Source organism: Cyanistes caeruleus, chromosome 6 (genome assembly GCF_971803275.1).
Source record: "Cyanistes caeruleus chromosome 6, bCyaCae1.hap1.1, whole genome shotgun sequence".
Taxonomy (NCBI): Eukaryota; Metazoa; Chordata; class Aves; order Passeriformes; family Paridae; genus Cyanistes; species Cyanistes caeruleus.
Window position 1 is genome coordinate 20,020,543 of NC_141706.1, and position 16,837 is coordinate 20,037,379.

The following is a 16,837-nucleotide window of genomic DNA, read 5'->3' on the forward strand; positions in this document are numbered from 1 at the left end:
TTACTGACATTTCTTTGAGGTATTTATGTAAATCTTGCTAAATAAAATGTAGTTTTTCAGAGAATAGACCGTCAGAAATAACTGAAAGAAGCATTCAGCTACCTTGTCAATGAAAATATTCATTCTCATTTACCTTTATTTTTAGTTACTCTTTTCTGTATAACTTCAGTAGCACCAGAGACAGATATCTTAGGGGCAAAGCTCTCCTTCAGTACTCATTCCTTACGTGACTGAAGCAGATGTTACTTTGCTGAGGCTTAAAAAAACCCCACATAACTGGCTAACAGCTCCCTTCTCTGACCAAAAAGATCATCTCCTTCTTTAAAGGCTTGGGGATGCATAACTGAAAGGGTATAATAGCGACATTGCCAAAAGAGAATATCCTCCATAGCTTTGTTTGAATTCTTTTGACTGAAATTTAGCTGAGAAAGGATCAGAATGTGACAAATTTATAATTAAGCAGCTGAAGATGCAAGTTTTGAAAATGATCATGACTGATAATATTTAATCTTGTGAAAATACGTTTTTATATATGTGTATATATATGTGTGTGTATATAATTTTTTTCTCAGGGAAAATTGACTGGATTATGTGGAAATTTTGATTTGAAGACAGTAAATGAACTGAGGACACCAGATAATTTTGAATTAACAAACTCACAAGAGTTTGGAAACAGCTGGACAGCTGTAGAGGTACATGGCAAAAAGAGTATGTGCTTGCTAGTATATTTTGCTAGTAGATTTTTTGCAGTTATATCATAAAATTCATCTCAAATGAAACCAGAAATTCATTCCTGGAACCAGTCAGGCAGCAATACAAATGATAATGTCAGTGGTTGTTAAAGATGTCATAATCTGTTAAAATAATCACCTTTTTTCTTTTTTTTTTGGTTTTTTTCTGTAGTGTTATTTTGAATGTTTTTGATTACATTTGAACAGTAAAGTAGTATTTTTTTTGTATAATGGAAGAATTTTGAATTCACTTTAGAGTGTGCTGACAGTTTAACTGATTTTTCATAGCTGGGAAACATTTAACTGTGCAGCCATAGCAATGGAAAGAAAAAACATTTTGTGTGCTGTAAAGTTAGAAATATAACTTTTTCTAAGGTAATGTTTCTAGTGGTGTTCACAGAAATGTACCTTCCCGGTAGTTAGGGTAAAAATATGTGATTTCTGACACTCCTAACACACATTGTCTGAGTGATCTTTCTGTGAGACTGTTCCGGTGTAAGTACTGCAGGTTGGGCCTCTCTGGCACCTCTTCTTAGACCTGTAAGTATGTGTGTGTTTTTCTGCTGCTTTCAGGCCAGTGAAATGTTTCTTCAAATTGTGTAATTTCCCTTTTCTTCTTCATTAGATTAGCTTTTAATTCTATATCTTAGTCCTGCTTTAGTTTCATAAATGATGCATTTATTTCACCTTTTGCATTTCCCTAAAAAACTAACAAGCAAAAAAAACCCAAAAAACCAAACAAACTTCGCAAGTTCAAAGCACAAGGTGGTCATAAAAAAAAATTTCTCACCCTCATTTTGCTTCCCGGTTTAGTGTGTTGACAGCTCTGACATTCGAAATCCATGCAGCTTGAACCCCCTCAGAGAGCCATTTGCCAAGAAGGAATGTGGGATACTGCTAAGTGAAGCATTTGAAGCTTGCCACCCAGTGGTGAGTTGTAGCCCTCTATGTAAGCAAGTGAAAGTGAACACAGCACCAGAGAGAAACAATACTCTTCAACACGAAGCACTTTGTAATTAATGAAGACAAAAATACACCCAATTTCAGATATTTTCTTTTTAATTACAAGTGCTATTTGTGTAAGCATAACCAATTGCTTGCTTTTCATGAAATGTGTTACATGGCACACACATTTCTCTGGCATATATAAATAAATGTATTAAAGAGGCAGCGTCAGATGGGAAGAACTCATGCTTAGAAAATTCAAATGTAAATCTGTTTATAATGTGTAATATTTCAGTAAGCAAAGTGGCATTGACAGTTTTCTTTGAAATTTTATCACTTAAGACAAGACTTGAAGATACTGTAAGGAAAAATGACAAATTCTTGTGTGAAATTGTCTGATAATATGAAGAGAATGTGAACTACCCACATGTAAAGAAGAGCTTCCCATTTACTTTGATTTCTTACATTTTATGTGTTTGACTTCCTTAAAATTTCTGAGTTTTACTGATTTGTGATCAGTTTAGTCTTTTATTTAATGAGTTTTTCACATTTTATTAGGGCTTAAACTTTACAAAACAATACAAAACACAAGCCCATGTCAACATCTCAACATGCCTGTTCTTAATGGGCCATTTATTTGTGTTATGGTTTGTTCCAATGAACATTTTTTTTTCTCATGTTCCAGAGAAATTTCAGTCAATCAGGGCATTGAGAGTGAAACCTTTAATATCTCCAAATTTGATATTATTGCCTTTTGAAAGAGCCACAGATTTGTGTTTTTGGCAGGTTCTGTAGGAGCATTTTTGATCAGCGAATATTTTCATTTCCAGATTGACGTCACCTGGTTTTACTCCAACTGCTTGACAGATACTTGTGGCTGTAACCAGGGTGGTGACTGTGAGTGTTTCTGCACCAGTGTCTCAGCCTATGCCCATCAGTGCTGCCAGCACGGAGTTGCCGTGGACTGGAGGTCTCCCAGAGTGTGCCGTAAGTTTGTTTAGCCAGTATTGCCAGGGGCTGCCACTGCCCTGCATTCATGGGAGCCAGACCTCAAAAATCAGCCCCAGGTTACCTGGGGCCATGAACTGAATCTAAGCCTCGCTGGCAGGAAGATGAGTCGATGTCTCTCACTCCAATTTCATTCTGGTCTAGCTGGATGATGTGCTTTCTCTGTTTGTGAGTGATATTTTTCTGCTTCCTCGTTCTATGATGTGAAAGGAGAAGTTATGGGAAGTCTGTATTAGGGTAACAGCTCAATGATTTCCATCTTCAGGAGAACTTTACTTCTTAATAATATCTAGTAAACATACATGCCATTATTAGAGCCCCCAGAGCAAGTGTGAAATATAAAGACCTGTAGAAAAACAAGTAAGGTTTTAAGCAGGGTAGAGTCATTCCCTTACAATTCCTCTCCAGCAATCCTAAGAGTTTACAAAAAAAATCTGAGGCTTTTTTCTCTGACACCTTCTGGAAATGCCTAACAGGAGGCTGTCATTTGCCCAAAGATGTGATAAAAGAAGGGGAGATGCAAAGGATGGAAGGAAACAAGCATTTTTCTAACTTTGCAGTAGCACAGAGAGAGTATGCAGCTTGGTCAGGGTCACACAGGAAAATGGCCACTGAGTGAGGGGGTTACTCTTAATTTTGGATGGAAAGGCTGTGTTTTAGCATGAAGCTCAGTCGTAACCACTAGAGGTCACAAAAAGACAGCTTAGTGTGTAAGCTTAGTATTTCCAGCTGGGAAGCAATGCTTTCTTTGAATCTGTGTAGTTAAAATTAGTATTTTATCTAAAGTACAGTAAATATTTGGCAGTAACTTTTTAATAAATATTTGTGTATCATCTCTGATCTGATTTGGATGAGCATTTGGCTCACATCTTAATCGTAAAGGAGAATAAAAAAATCTATTTTCTATAGAATTCCTGTAACCGCATTTTTTCTTCTTTTTTTTAGCTTATGATTGTGAATATTTTAACAAAGGTAAGTTCTAAAGGAAGTTACAAAATATCAATAGACTCTTGGCGGTTTATTTTTTTATTATTATTTAAGTCTTAGAATCTTTGAGTAAAAACAATTGTGTTAATAAAAATATTTGTGAATGTTATGCTGTTCAACTAGCCAAAATTCTGTTTTGCTGCTTTATTTTGCTTTTTCAACTGCTTTTAATTTCATAATACTTTTTATTCTTGGACCTCTCCCAAGAACATGTGTCTAACTAATTTTCTTTGCAGTGATGGAGGCTGATTAAACAATTAAATCATTAAGTAATTAATAGAATATCAGCTGAAAAGCATGAGTGGCACTACTTGCATAAGGCACAGTGCAGTTCAAAGCTGAACAGACCCCAGGGGGGTGTTAATTCACTCACAGGCTCCTGTGCAGCCTCCAGAGGGAGGTAGCTGTTAAGCTATGACAACTTTTTGTGCCCAGATAAGGAGTAACACTCCTTTTAGGTCTGTCTGACCTAGCCTCAAATTCCTCAGCAGCCAACAGTGCTGCTGCAGTGGAGTGGCTGTCAGTGAGAGGTGCAAACCTTGGGGAAGGTGCTGCACCATACCTTGAACCTGCACTGGGTGCTGTAGTGCTGTGCTAGCCCTGGAATCCATATTCAGACGCTTTCCAAACTACCCTGCCCGTGTCTGTACAGTCAGATGTGACACACAAGCCAGCCTGGTGTGAGGAAGGGTCAGAGCTCCTGCTATTTATGCTGTGACTTTCTATCAAGCTCATGGAGAAGCCTGTCTGTCCACATGGCATGGAGTATTTTGGTCTTCTGATCGATATTGCAGTGGCTCACTCCTGGAAAGGTCTGGGAAAGGGATCAGGTTTAAATTAGGACAGATGTATGCACTGTGCCAGGCCCAAAAAATATGGCCAAGATATTTGCCTTTTCTCATACACTGTCTCCTGAAAAAATTTTGAGAGGGGTCAAATCACTAATGCATGGGAATTTTATCTAAATAATCATTTAAGAATCTAAATTAATTTAAATAAATGATAGTTGAATATAAGAAGTGATTGAAGGTTTTCAGTTTTCTGTTTATTTTGTTTGAACCATCTCCATGCTGAATATATTCTTGTCTACATAACTTAGAGTAGGATGACCCCAAATTATTTAGTTTTGGAGAAAGGAAGGTTAAGAAATTGTCTTTGACCGGAAAAAGGTTTTCTCTATGTAACTTTGTGATGAATCCAGAGTGAAATAGTTACAGTCCTACCAGAAACAGAAGCCTTTTGTCTTTGGCCAAGGGAAATCCTCAGCTGTTGGATGGGCTTGAGGTGGGACACTTAAACATATAAGGATATTTCCAGAGCACTGGATGTTTTAAGTAGGAATTTAAAACATGTTTTTCCAACTCCCTGCACTGAAGGTAAACAGGTATCTTTGTACATGTTCAGGTGGGCATGGACCTGTGTCCTAACTGGCTACCTTTTGCATGCTCCTAGAATCTAAAGCTCTGCCTCTAATGCAGCATCCTTAGGATTTCAAAACTTAATAAATTTTAAGGTTTTGGAGAACCAGAGAATGAACGAAGGCAGGCTGCAAATTGCAGTCTAAACTTTTAACCTGTTGGAACTTATTTTAAAAGTCAGTGCTATTGCCTCCCCAGCTGATAGCTGCAGTTATCTCAGCTATATGCTTGCCATGTCCTGGCTTGTGGCTAGAACATGTAATGAGGTGAACTGCTGAGGTGAAGCAGAAAATGCCTAATTTTAACAGAGAACTTAACAAAAATAGATTGAACATTTAAAAATAAACTCTAAACTATTTTTCTGCAGTAAAATTTGATCTAAATGAGAAGGTGTGGCATTTTAAGGTTTGTAAAATAACTGCATGTTTTTGGCTTTTTTTTTTACTTATAGATAAAATATGACCATTCTTTGCTTATGATGCTGATTTCTTCCTGTCTTACTTTAACCTGGTTATGTTTGTATCTTCACTGTTCAAGGAGTTTTTTGATGCTTGTTGACAACAAAATTTTATTCTCTGCAATGTGCCTCATGCTTTGGACATTAATAAAATAGGTTTTAAAGAGTAGTGAGTAGAGTATAATCAGTTCAACCATACAAATAAATAGTTTAGAAGGATCCTAAATCAAATAACTGAGGGGTCAGCTAACTTCAATAAAGTGATTATGAAACCAAAGCATATGAGAGGGACTAAAAGGAGAAGCTAATCATGAAAATTGAAAATTGAAAGGAGGTATTCTTGATCGTTTTCAGAACATGCATTTTCTAAAAAAAGTTTTTTGCTTTCATTCACGTTTACTGCATGGCACCTAGATTTATTTTCAGAGTGGTGAGATGTGTTTTTCTTCGCATGCTCTGCCCTAATGTTTAGAGTTAGAGCATTTGTGACACTTGACATGAAAAATAATTGTTTTTTTCTCCACAGCTCTGGGAAAAGGTCCATACAAACTTGTCAGCTATTTGGATGGAAAATTTGTAATAGCAGCAAAATTGGTGGATGGTGTTGTTTTCCCCGTGAAAGAAGATGATGTTGTCCCTGGGCATGTAGTGAGCTTTATGCTGACTTCAGGACTTTATAAACCCAGAGCACATGGTAAAGTCATAATAACATAGCATCTTAAATAAGACAGAGCAAGCTCTGCCCTTGTCTTTAAGAATAGACCTGGATTAAAAAAAAAAAATTAAAAAAATCTTTGCTGTATCAGTCAGTTGAACGTGCGCTTAAATGTCTGCCAAAATTTTCTTTGGTGGGTTATAGATTGTAGCTTTGTAAATGGTTGAAAAGCAGCTGCCTCCCCACACCCCAGCCTTCAGTAGCACCAAACTACTACTGCAGCCCAGTACTCCATGGGTGTTACTCTCTTTACCCTTTTGGTGGAAATGGGAAAGAATGGGAGAGAAAGGTTACAGGAAAAGTGCTCCCCCCTTCCCTCGCTCTGCCACCATCACTCATTGTCTGCCCACACACACAGAGATGCCCTTTGGCACTAACTGAGCTCTGTAAGGGTGAGTGCTGAAAATTTGTCACCTTTGGGTCCCAATTTAAGTTTCCCCTGAAGGAAACTTCCTTCTTCATCAGTTAAAAAGTGTGTTACACACCTTCAGACACGTGCAAAAAGCCTACCAGAGTATATCCAGCATTTGTGACATTAATTAAATGCTGAAGTTGTCTGCATGCATAGCTTTAGTGCCCACTGAGCCCTTGGGTATCCATGGCTTTACTGACCAGAGTCCTCTGATGAGCTCTTAGGACAGCCTGAAGGTTGCTGTCTTTGTGTAATCAAAGGAGGGATATGGGCCACTTAAAAAAGTGATAAGCATTTGATTACTAATACTGCTGTCTGTAGAACTGACACAGGAGCTCATGTAACAGAATAGCTGGGGACAGATTTATTTTATTAGTCATAGTTTTGAGGCACTTGTACATTGTGTTCAATTTATGTTTAGAAAGGGAAGGTCAATCCTACTGTTCTCTTCCCCTATAAAAATCTCTTGATCAGAATTTAACCTGGCAAATAGAATTTTGCCTTATGGTCTAGTTTGAGCAAACGGCATTTCATCATTTGGTCATGAGGAATTTGTACAATCAATATGATGTATCATTGTAGGACATTCTTGACTCTTTGGTACCTCAGCAAAATGCATATCTTACCAATTTCAGGCAATTCCTGGATAATGGAAGGTTTGGGGCATTAATGCACTGATTGTTTATATAGCAGGTGCTAAAAATCATGCTGACTGTCCTTTGTTACTTATCAAAGGGCTACTTGCTACAGACACTTCATAAAAAGGCATTCATTAGTACTGCTAGGTTTTTCAGATTATCTGAAGCTTTTATGCTCAGAAAACAAGGTGGTCTTCCAGAAGTGTTACAGCAGAATGTGATAATGTATCCTTTTAATAGAGAGCATTTGTTTTCTAAGCTTTTTTTTTTTTTTTTCTTTTTTTTTTTAAGAAATGCTACCCGGTTCTGGAGAGTTAGTTGATTTTACAGTAGATTAATGGCTGTTTTCAAGAGACTAGCAGAGTTTACAGCAAAATAGAATGAAGTAATTCTGTGAGCAACAGATGCCTGTAGTAGGCTCAAGATCTGATGCTCTGCAATTAGCTGTACAGAGGCTGCTTGATATCAGAAGTAATGCAGGGTAAGGTATCGTGAGGGAACATTTGCCAGAAAAAAAAAGACTTTCCTGTAATGCTCTTAGAGGGAGAGCTAGAGAGCTGAATGCAAACTACAGGTTTTTAATTTATTTTTAATGAAAGGCTGATCTTTTAAGCTATCAATTCCTGATGGCAAATGTTACTTTTAAAGCTAGTTAGATGGAGTTAAAGTTTTTATTAAATAAATGGCTTAGTAAAGACTGTAAATTAAGTTCTGTGTGACTGCAGGGCTATATTCCTTTATCCTCGTGTGGGCAAATGTCTCAATCTCTTTGTATTCCTGTTGAAATCTATAGAGGATTTAGAAAACTAAATAACCATCACAGTCAAGCACTCTGCAATTAATACATTTTCTTACAAGATTCAGGCTGTTTTCACTGCTAAGGCCAGAGTCAATTTCCATTCCTCATGCTACTAGTATCAGTAGTGATGAACATCCGAATGAACTTGGTTTATTATGCACATATCAGCAAATAAATAAGTTCTGTGTGCTTTCCTCTGTTTTGTTTTTTTTTTCAGATTCCAGCTTGATTTCATTTGAGACAGCTGAGAGACCAAATTATTTTCTTCAGCTGGTCTCCAATAATACCCTTGTTGTTTCTAAATGGAAAAAATCAGAAGATTTTCACAACAGATCTACATTTGTCATTCACAAAAATACGTGGCTTTCAGGGTACAGTTCCTTTGAGTCATTTGCAAAACCAGGATATTTCATCCACACTTCAGCCTCTTCAGTTGAGCTTTTGAAGTACCATCATTCAGAGGAGTTCAGACTGTCAACTCTTTTTAAACTTGTAGGTAGGTATTGGTACTTGAATATTACGAACAGCAGTTTTCTACCTGTGCAAATCCAGGCTAAATGGTGCTGTTATTTTCAGAGGTGATGGGACTCTTTACTTCTCCTCTACCTTACTGGGAGCTGTGGGAACTCCAGGTCATCCAGGCTCAAAATATCTTTCCCTGAGCATTGTAGTGAAGATGAGATCCTATTTTCTTGTGAAAGGCCATTTAATAACTTAACACACAGTTTTGTTTTATTTACCTAATGGGTTTGGAAATGTGTATCCTAGTGTATAGTTTCTGGACAATGCTTGCTGTAGGAGGTGGTAAGAAAATTCTTTAGGAGTAGAGCATTCATACTCATAAATAATGAATTCAGAAAGGGAAAAGAAAATATCTCTAAAAGTTAAGGTGTGTGGACAACATTTTTTCTCCTTTGCCTGCTGCCAAGAGAGAGATTTCTCTTCAGTGAATTCTCTGTAATCTTCTGTACTCCTCAGGAGTAATGCCATCCAATGCTAAGGACATGGCCTGTAACTTACAGCTTTCAAACCTCATTTTCTCCTGAAAAACACCTTGGCTTTTATCCACTACCTACTCAGAGATGCTGTGCCTGTTGGGATGTTAACTGCTAGTTTTGTTATCTATTTGTGGGGGGGAGGTATTCACCCCTTCTTGGGGATCCAGGTGTTCATTTCCCTAATGTTCCTTGAACAGACACAGCTTTTGAATAAAAACCAGATTGCTGTGAGGATGTTTCTGCCTACCTGTGAGATTGACATTCCCATAACAGTTCCATAATTCCACTGGGACATTAGGATCAGAAATGAAGAAGATATTCACTCTGAGGATCCCTTCATAGGAGCTGGCTGCAGATGTTGCTCCTCCAAGAGCTGATGACAAAAACACACATAAAAAAAAGTCAGTTAAGCTATTTCTGTTTTGTTGTTTTTGTGGCTTTTTTGTTTGTTTTTTTTAGATTAGTAAGGAAAAGAAATACTAAGAATTACAGTTTTCACATATTCTTAAATCAGAGGAACCATAGACTGAAATGAAGATGGTCTTGGAGGTCAGGAAAAACATGCGAGAAGTAATATTGGCATAGAAAATAAAGCAAAGCAGATTATTCATGTAACTTCTCTTTGCTTTAGCTTTTACTTGCCTTAACACATTAGATACAGCAAACATATTCATTTATGAAATTCAGTGACAGCAATTACTTGCTTAAACCAAGCGTAGTGTATATAAATCCAAAATAACTGCAAGTGATTATGTTCTAAAACTTTATGTACTGTAGTTTTAAATGCATTAGTTATTTATATATATTTATTTAGCAGATTTTAATAAGTGTTCCTGGCAATGTTTGAAAATCAGTTGTCTGTTCTCTGAAACTGAAATGTGTTTTACAAGCAAAGAAAGAAAATGAAATATTGTATCAAATCAAGCATGGCCTGCCCATGTTTTACAGTGACCGTGTTGAATTGTGACACAGACAAACCTGATGCAACCTCTGATTTCTGTGACAGAAGAGGCCAACTGTATGCCTTGTGGAGCTTCTTGTTATCAAAACACCGAATTAAAGTGTTAATGGTGTCATTGTGAATCTGCCGATGTTTTGCAGTACATTACGCTGACAGCCTAATGCAGCTGTTGACTGGCACACTCCAACTTCAGAAAAATGACAGATTTTGTCATTGCCAAATGCCTGTTGCCTCTTGACAAATGCTTGTAATCACAGAGCTGTTGAGGTTTTTGAACAGCAGAATTAGAGGGCTAATGTGACTATCAGGAGGTTCGTACAGCATTTCAAGCAAGGAACTTTTTTTGGGACATACCAAAAATTTCAGTCTTTTATCTTTGAGGAAGGAATGAAGAAGTTTAAAGCATGTTCCAATTCTCAGTGGTCGTCCATTAACACAGAATGGTATGTCTTTTCAAGTGCGAAGTCTTTACCCTCCAGTCATTATACCAGAAATCCTATTTATGCCAGTGGAAAACTAAAACAATTTACCTCAGCAAGCGAGATCGGATCAAATGATCAAGAGGTATTTCATTAATCACCACATCCGAGGGCTTGGGTTTCAGACTTTTATAAGCAGAGGAGCATCGGGCTCCAATCTTTCTCCAGTGTACTTTCACAAGGGCCAGCCTGCTGATGTAGGGTAATTACATGGTCTAAAAATACAGCAGCATTTGTTTAAGTTAATGGAAAAGTTACACCAGCTCCAGAGTGCGCAGGCAAAAGAGTATTGGGTTTCCTGCTGACTATTGTAAATGCTTTGCATATTAGATCAGAAACTCTTGAACCGGGAACAGCTATTCCTGCGGAATCAGAGGATAAATATCAGGAGCAGAATAATAGGCCCAGTAAATCCCCTTGGCCAGAAAGTTCCTCATGAGACTTCTTCATGCTCTGTGACGCACATTCAAAAGGAAGAATTTTATGCGACCTGATCACCACAGCAGTAGACACATATCTGTTTAAAAGTCAGCTGATGGGTCACTTTTTCCAGTTTCACCTCAATAAATATTGTCACATTGGGATACACCAAGGCTGTGAAGTATTTGCCATGAGAAGTCACTTCAGCTTTAAAATTGGGTTATTTTCATTATACTTTGCTTTTTCTGCTGTCCCGTTCCTAGAAACATTTGAGGAAATTGAGTAGAAGACTGAATTTTGAGATGTAGTGTGTACTTATTCACAAGAAAATATGTTTTTGTATTCCATTCAGGATTTTTTTTTACTGGCAAATGAATTGGTATGCATTCAGTCAAAAGAAAGACTCTTACTAGATGGATAAGCACAAAGGTGTCTGGTAAGAGCAATCAATTCCCTTTTGAGGTTGCTGGGAAATCAATGTTTGTTAGGGAATTGATGGATATAGCTGCTGTTTTCTTACCCTTTTTAAAACTAATTTGCTCAAACTAGTTACCTTTTATCATTCATATAATTGTCACCCATTTAGGACCACTGAGTTATTTTTATGTATGTTATGAAATGTGACTTGCCCTCTATAAATCCTACAACAAAGTATTTAATAATGCTAGTTATGTGTTGTAATAGCTAACTTGCTGTAAATACAAGACCTGTGTTAGAGAGAATTTTTAGCTAAAACTAAAATATCAAGATGCACTAAGTACAGGCACACTGCATAGAGGTATTTTTCAATTTCTAAGTGTGATACAGAGCACTTTCATTTCTTTTTAATCTTGGCATTTTAATTAACTGAATCACATTCAGAAACATGGTGCAAAACTGCAAATTAAATTCATTTTTATGAAAAAGTTTTTTACAAAACCATCTTTTTACCATAAGTCAGTTTTGCACATGATACTATAGACTATTTTAACATCAATTTACTCTAATCCATTTCCATCAGTAGAATTAATTTTCTGGAGTGTCCTGATTCACTCATAATGAGTTGCTGTTGAGTTGAATTTGAGCTCATGTGCTTTGCTGGCCTGAAAGATCATGACATGGGCCCTGGGGCTGGAAAATGCTGAGCAACTGCTGCTGTACCCTCAAATCCCATGTGTGCCACTGAATGCATCTGCTTGGTAGCTCCTACAATCAGACTGAGGTTACTGTACAATAACATCTTTCCTTTTTATGCTACAAACGCAAACGTTTCATCTACAATTTTTGGCTGAATAAATAGGAGGAGATTAAAGAGTTGTGTTAACATTGTAATAGTAAACTGAACCGTAAGTAGATGAGAGGTAGGTAATTACACTTTGCTTCCAGTGATGTTTTGGCTGGGCACAAAGTTTAATTTTTCCAGTGATATTTGCTTACATTACTCATGGCAGAAACTTAGAAGTCATGAGCAGGGTTTGTTACTAGTTTGTGTGTTAAGTGGGTAGATAGGATTTCATGTTTCTAAACTTGTAACTGAGGAGACAGGCGCAATCTAAGTTACCAAGCAGAGTTTTGCCTCCATTATAAATAGAACTAATTCTAAAGCAGTATTTGTGACTATTAGATTTTTATTTTAAAAAAAACCCCACAAAAAACCATCAGGTAAGAATGAAAATCCAAATACTTTTTAAAATTTTATTTTAGATCTTTATTTTAAATACAACCTTTTATTAACACTGGAACATTTCAAATTTTAGGGTTTGTTTTTAAGTAAACAGCCATTTTTTTTTTTTGAGCATAACTTGGAATGATTCATATTACAGAGATTCTAATAACAGCAAATGACATAAAAGTCAGCATAGAAAATTAAGGTCAGGTGAACTTGTGAACATTAGGAATTGTCAAAAAGAAGTGGACAAGTTACTAAGAAAGGTGGCTCAGCAAAACCTCGTGGTCTGTCAGTGATAAAATAGTAAAAATCTTCATTAAATGGTACCAACCACTGTTGTTATCCTAGTTTCATTTTTGAAAACCATGAAGAAAAAAATAAAAAATTGCAGGGAAGAAAATGCTTCTTTGATGTTCAAGGAAGTGTAACACATTGGAGGTGGGAAATATCTCTTAATATATTGTCTTTGGCAGTGTATTACCTGTGCTCCTACAAGGGGTTTCTGCTGAATTGTAGTGTGTTGATGTGCTCAGTCCCAGTTGGTGAGAGAACTGTGGGCTCAGCTGGCACATCAGCTGGAGCCACTGTCACCCAGGACATAAGTCACCATTTTGGAAAGGATTTGCTGTGTCACCAAACAGGAGACAAATGCTGGTAGACTTGACAAGGAGGCACATGGTCATTCCAAATGCCATGAGGAGTCCTTTTGAGGAACACATGCCTGGAACCAGAAGCTTGATTCATTGTCTGTAAACTGTGTATCATTGTTTTGTGGTGAGGGAACTCTGCTGTTGCACAGGCTACTGTAAGCTCATGTTACTGGTTGCTGGAGGGTGAATTTAAGTATTAAAAAAATGGGAAGCATGTGGTGGAGGTAGCTGAACAGACCAAGTGACCTCAGCCTCATGTGGCTTCCCCTCAAGGCCTTTCACCATCTTCATTGCTCCTTTGGGTGCTCTCTAACAGCTGAATGTCCTTTTTTATAATGTGGTGACCAGAACTGCACAAAGAACTTGAGGTGAGGCTGCACCAGTGCAGAGCAGGTGTTTTTGTGCTGTTTTTTGTCTTGTTTTACAGTGGATTGATCCTTGGGATGCTGAGGCATTCCAGAACTTAGGCTGACAATAGTGAAAACTTTAAATGTGATGAATTACTGAATTGATGTTTTTTTAATATTCTAAAGAATTTTCCCACAATTCATAACAAAGCACAGGTTTATATATACCTTATGGGTTTACAGAGGCATCCTGGAAACTTTCTGAGAAAAAGGAAACCAATTCATACAAATACTCAACTCTTGCTGTAGTGATTTGATGTGCTCTTTAGTGTAGTTTGCACACTAAAAGCACTGGTACAGCTTGGCCAGGCATACTCAATTCTCTAAAATCCCTTGACTGGAAAATTAAATATCCATTGGTTCTACACCTCATTGGAAGCAATTTTTTTATGACCAGGTTCACAAATTCTTCTGTTATCCGTAGTTCTTTTTGTAGCAGTAGAGACAAAATTTGCAAGCAAGCATGACTTCATTCTTGACTGAGAGCTGCATTTATGACACACACAACAAATGCTATGCATTTACATGGAGATTCACCCTAAATCCTGCCAAGGCATGCAACACCACCAAACTCCATGATCTTAGTCTGTAGGAAAGCTTGAGGAAAATGTGTCTGTCATTTCATGAAAGTCTAGGTTCATTAGGGGAATGGGAGATGGTACATTAATCCCAACACTTGGAAGTGTTAATTCATGACCACCATTCTGCTAAATTGAGAAACTATCATTCTTCATCAGGTTACAGACTGTCTTCTGCAAGCTTGTACTGTTATTGTGTTTGAAAATTACTCTATGATTAAAGGTGAGTTCTGTGGCTGGAGCTAAAAGCTATGGATTTGTCTTCATACTTAATCTAGGGTAGTCTAATGAATGAGATTTTCTAGATTCAGCTTGGATTTATTTACTGTTACTGCTGTTTTTGGTGATTGCCTGTGCCAACAGGTCTCTGATATGCTTTGTCTTGTTGCCATATGTCTTCTTTTTATCCTTAAACCTTGTATTTCTGCTATGTATTTTCTTTGGTCCTTAAACCTTACTGCTCAACCAATCCATGCATATAAAACCTCATACATCAGTCACCAAAATGTATGGAAAAAAATCCCTTCCTCCATTAGATTTATGTAGCTTATGGTGTCACTAGAAGGGGTCACAGAAAAATTCAGTTACCTGTACTTAATTTCTTATAAGAACATAATAAATGCATATTTTACTGTCATAAGAATTGCATTTTTTAAAGCAGTAACAGATTACATTCCTGGATAAAATGAAATGTGAAAGGGGTAACACTAGATGGCAACATACACACCCTTTTGTCTGAGTTTGATTTCTATGTTTAAGAGAATTATTTGTATTTTAAGTGAAGTCATTAATGTTTAATTATGACAGAGATAATTACTTGTAAGTACAGATGCCCTAAACGGCAGAAAAAAAATTCTCAGTACCTTCATGGAAAACTTGACTGTCTTCAGGAAGATGTAGAGGAGCTACTCCTCGTACCTCAGTCAAGCAAATATCAGGAAAACTTTAAAAAAACTTTAAAAAAATTAAAAATTGAAATTATTTTTAAGTAGTTAGCATTTTCCTTCTGGTGTTTAATGTAAACATCGTTTAAGAGCAGTTAATCTTTATAGGCTCTGCACAACATTGCTCTGAGCTCAGGTTGACCAGTTTAGAGAGGATTCAGATATGATGATGGGTGTCTTCAGCAAGCATAATTGAACAGGAAATGTCACTGCCCTCCTGCCTGCTTCTAGAAGAGCTGGGCTGGGCTGTCACAGTGCAGGACTGAAATCCAGACATATCATGTAGATCTTGCAGGTGTTGGAAGAACCACTGGGCTAATCCAGCATTGTGCAGGAAACTGCTCTGCGTGGAGACAGGGGAGGGCTGGAGTGCGTTTGAATTTGTGTTGCTATTCTGTGACTTGAAAGGCTTTCAATAAACACTGTGTGTTGATGCTACAGTGAATGTAAGGCATGCCTCTTAGTAGTATGTGTTGCATGGGTTTCAAGAAATGTAAGAAATAGCAGATCTTTGTTGTTTTTCAGATGTCAAATTTAAGCTTCTGTCCCGTTCTACGTGTGAGTGGCGTTACGATGCCTGCACAAGCCCTTGTTTCAAGACATGCAGGGACCCTTTGGGAAAAAACTGTCAGACAGTACCAAAGTAAGTGTCTGTATTTTTATGGAAAAGTGTGTAATTTAGGTGAGACACTTAAGCAGGATAGTAGGAATACAAGGGCCCAAATGTACACGTAATGTATCAGGACTGTGGTTTGGGTAAGGAGGTAAGTGAAAGAGGAAAGAAATGGAATAAAACCTGCTGCTGCAGCCACATTAACATGACATTTCAGCCTTTAGTGTACTGTCAGGTTCTGAAATAACTGCTATATTTATAACTTTAATTTTGGGAGTATTATAGAGTATTAATAAAGAGAGGTTATCACAACTTTGTTTCAAACAGTTGTGCCCTTGCTTTTCCATTATGTCATTGCAACAGCTATATCTGGCCTTGCTTTTTCCTGCAAAGTGGAATCTGTGCTAAATCTGGTAAAACTGACACTCAGATTTTGACATGTAAAAATGTTGGGTGTTTCTTACAGCAATAGTTTTCACTCTTGAACCTGTGACTTCATTTCAAAAGCTGAGTGTCACAAAGTCCATGCTTTCTCTTAGATCCGAGTGGGAATAGAAGTCATTCAATGGCATTTTGAAGGAGTACACTGAGGCGAACCAGAATGTCTGCTTAAACATACCTTATATATCGATTTTTCTTCCTGAAGCTGAATTCTCGATCCAGAAGATAATATTCAGCCAATTAATACTAACTGTTTTTATTTTAGAGTGGAAGGATGCATCCCTGCCTGTCCTCTCAACATGTTGCTGGATGAAATCACTCAAAGATGCGTGTATTTTGAAGACTGTATGTCTGAAAACTTTTATATATATATATATATCTCATATATTAGACTTAGCTTAATTAATTAGTTCTTTAGTCATAATTTCAGTATCAATGCCTACATTTGTGACCTTAGTAATGTGAACCTTGAGCTCACTAAACATACATTTTAGTTAAAACAATTTAATTCCTCAAATATGAGACAGATTTTAAACTAAGAAAGATGTTCTTTATGTCCTTTCTTTATAAAACATTTCAGCAACATTA

General features: G+C 37.1%; 1 protein-coding gene across 1 annotated transcript in view; it reads left to right on the forward strand.

The window, feature by feature from the left end:
- The window catches only part of OTOG (otogelin), a 92,900-nt gene that overhangs the window by 48,218 nt on the left and 27,845 nt on the right, over window positions 1-16,837 (forward strand). The window contains exons 28-35 of the mRNA XM_086895340.1: window positions 573-692; window positions 1,545-1,661; window positions 2,507-2,663; window positions 3,630-3,656; window positions 6,073-6,240; window positions 8,328-8,606; window positions 15,721-15,838; window positions 16,515-16,594. Coding sequence (XP_086751466.1) covers window positions 573-692; window positions 1,545-1,661; window positions 2,507-2,663; window positions 3,630-3,656; window positions 6,073-6,240; window positions 8,328-8,606; window positions 15,721-15,838; window positions 16,515-16,594 — 1,066 coding nt within the window. The remainder of the gene's footprint in view (window positions 1-572; window positions 693-1,544; window positions 1,662-2,506; window positions 2,664-3,629; window positions 3,657-6,072; window positions 6,241-8,327; window positions 8,607-15,720; window positions 15,839-16,514; window positions 16,595-16,837) is intronic.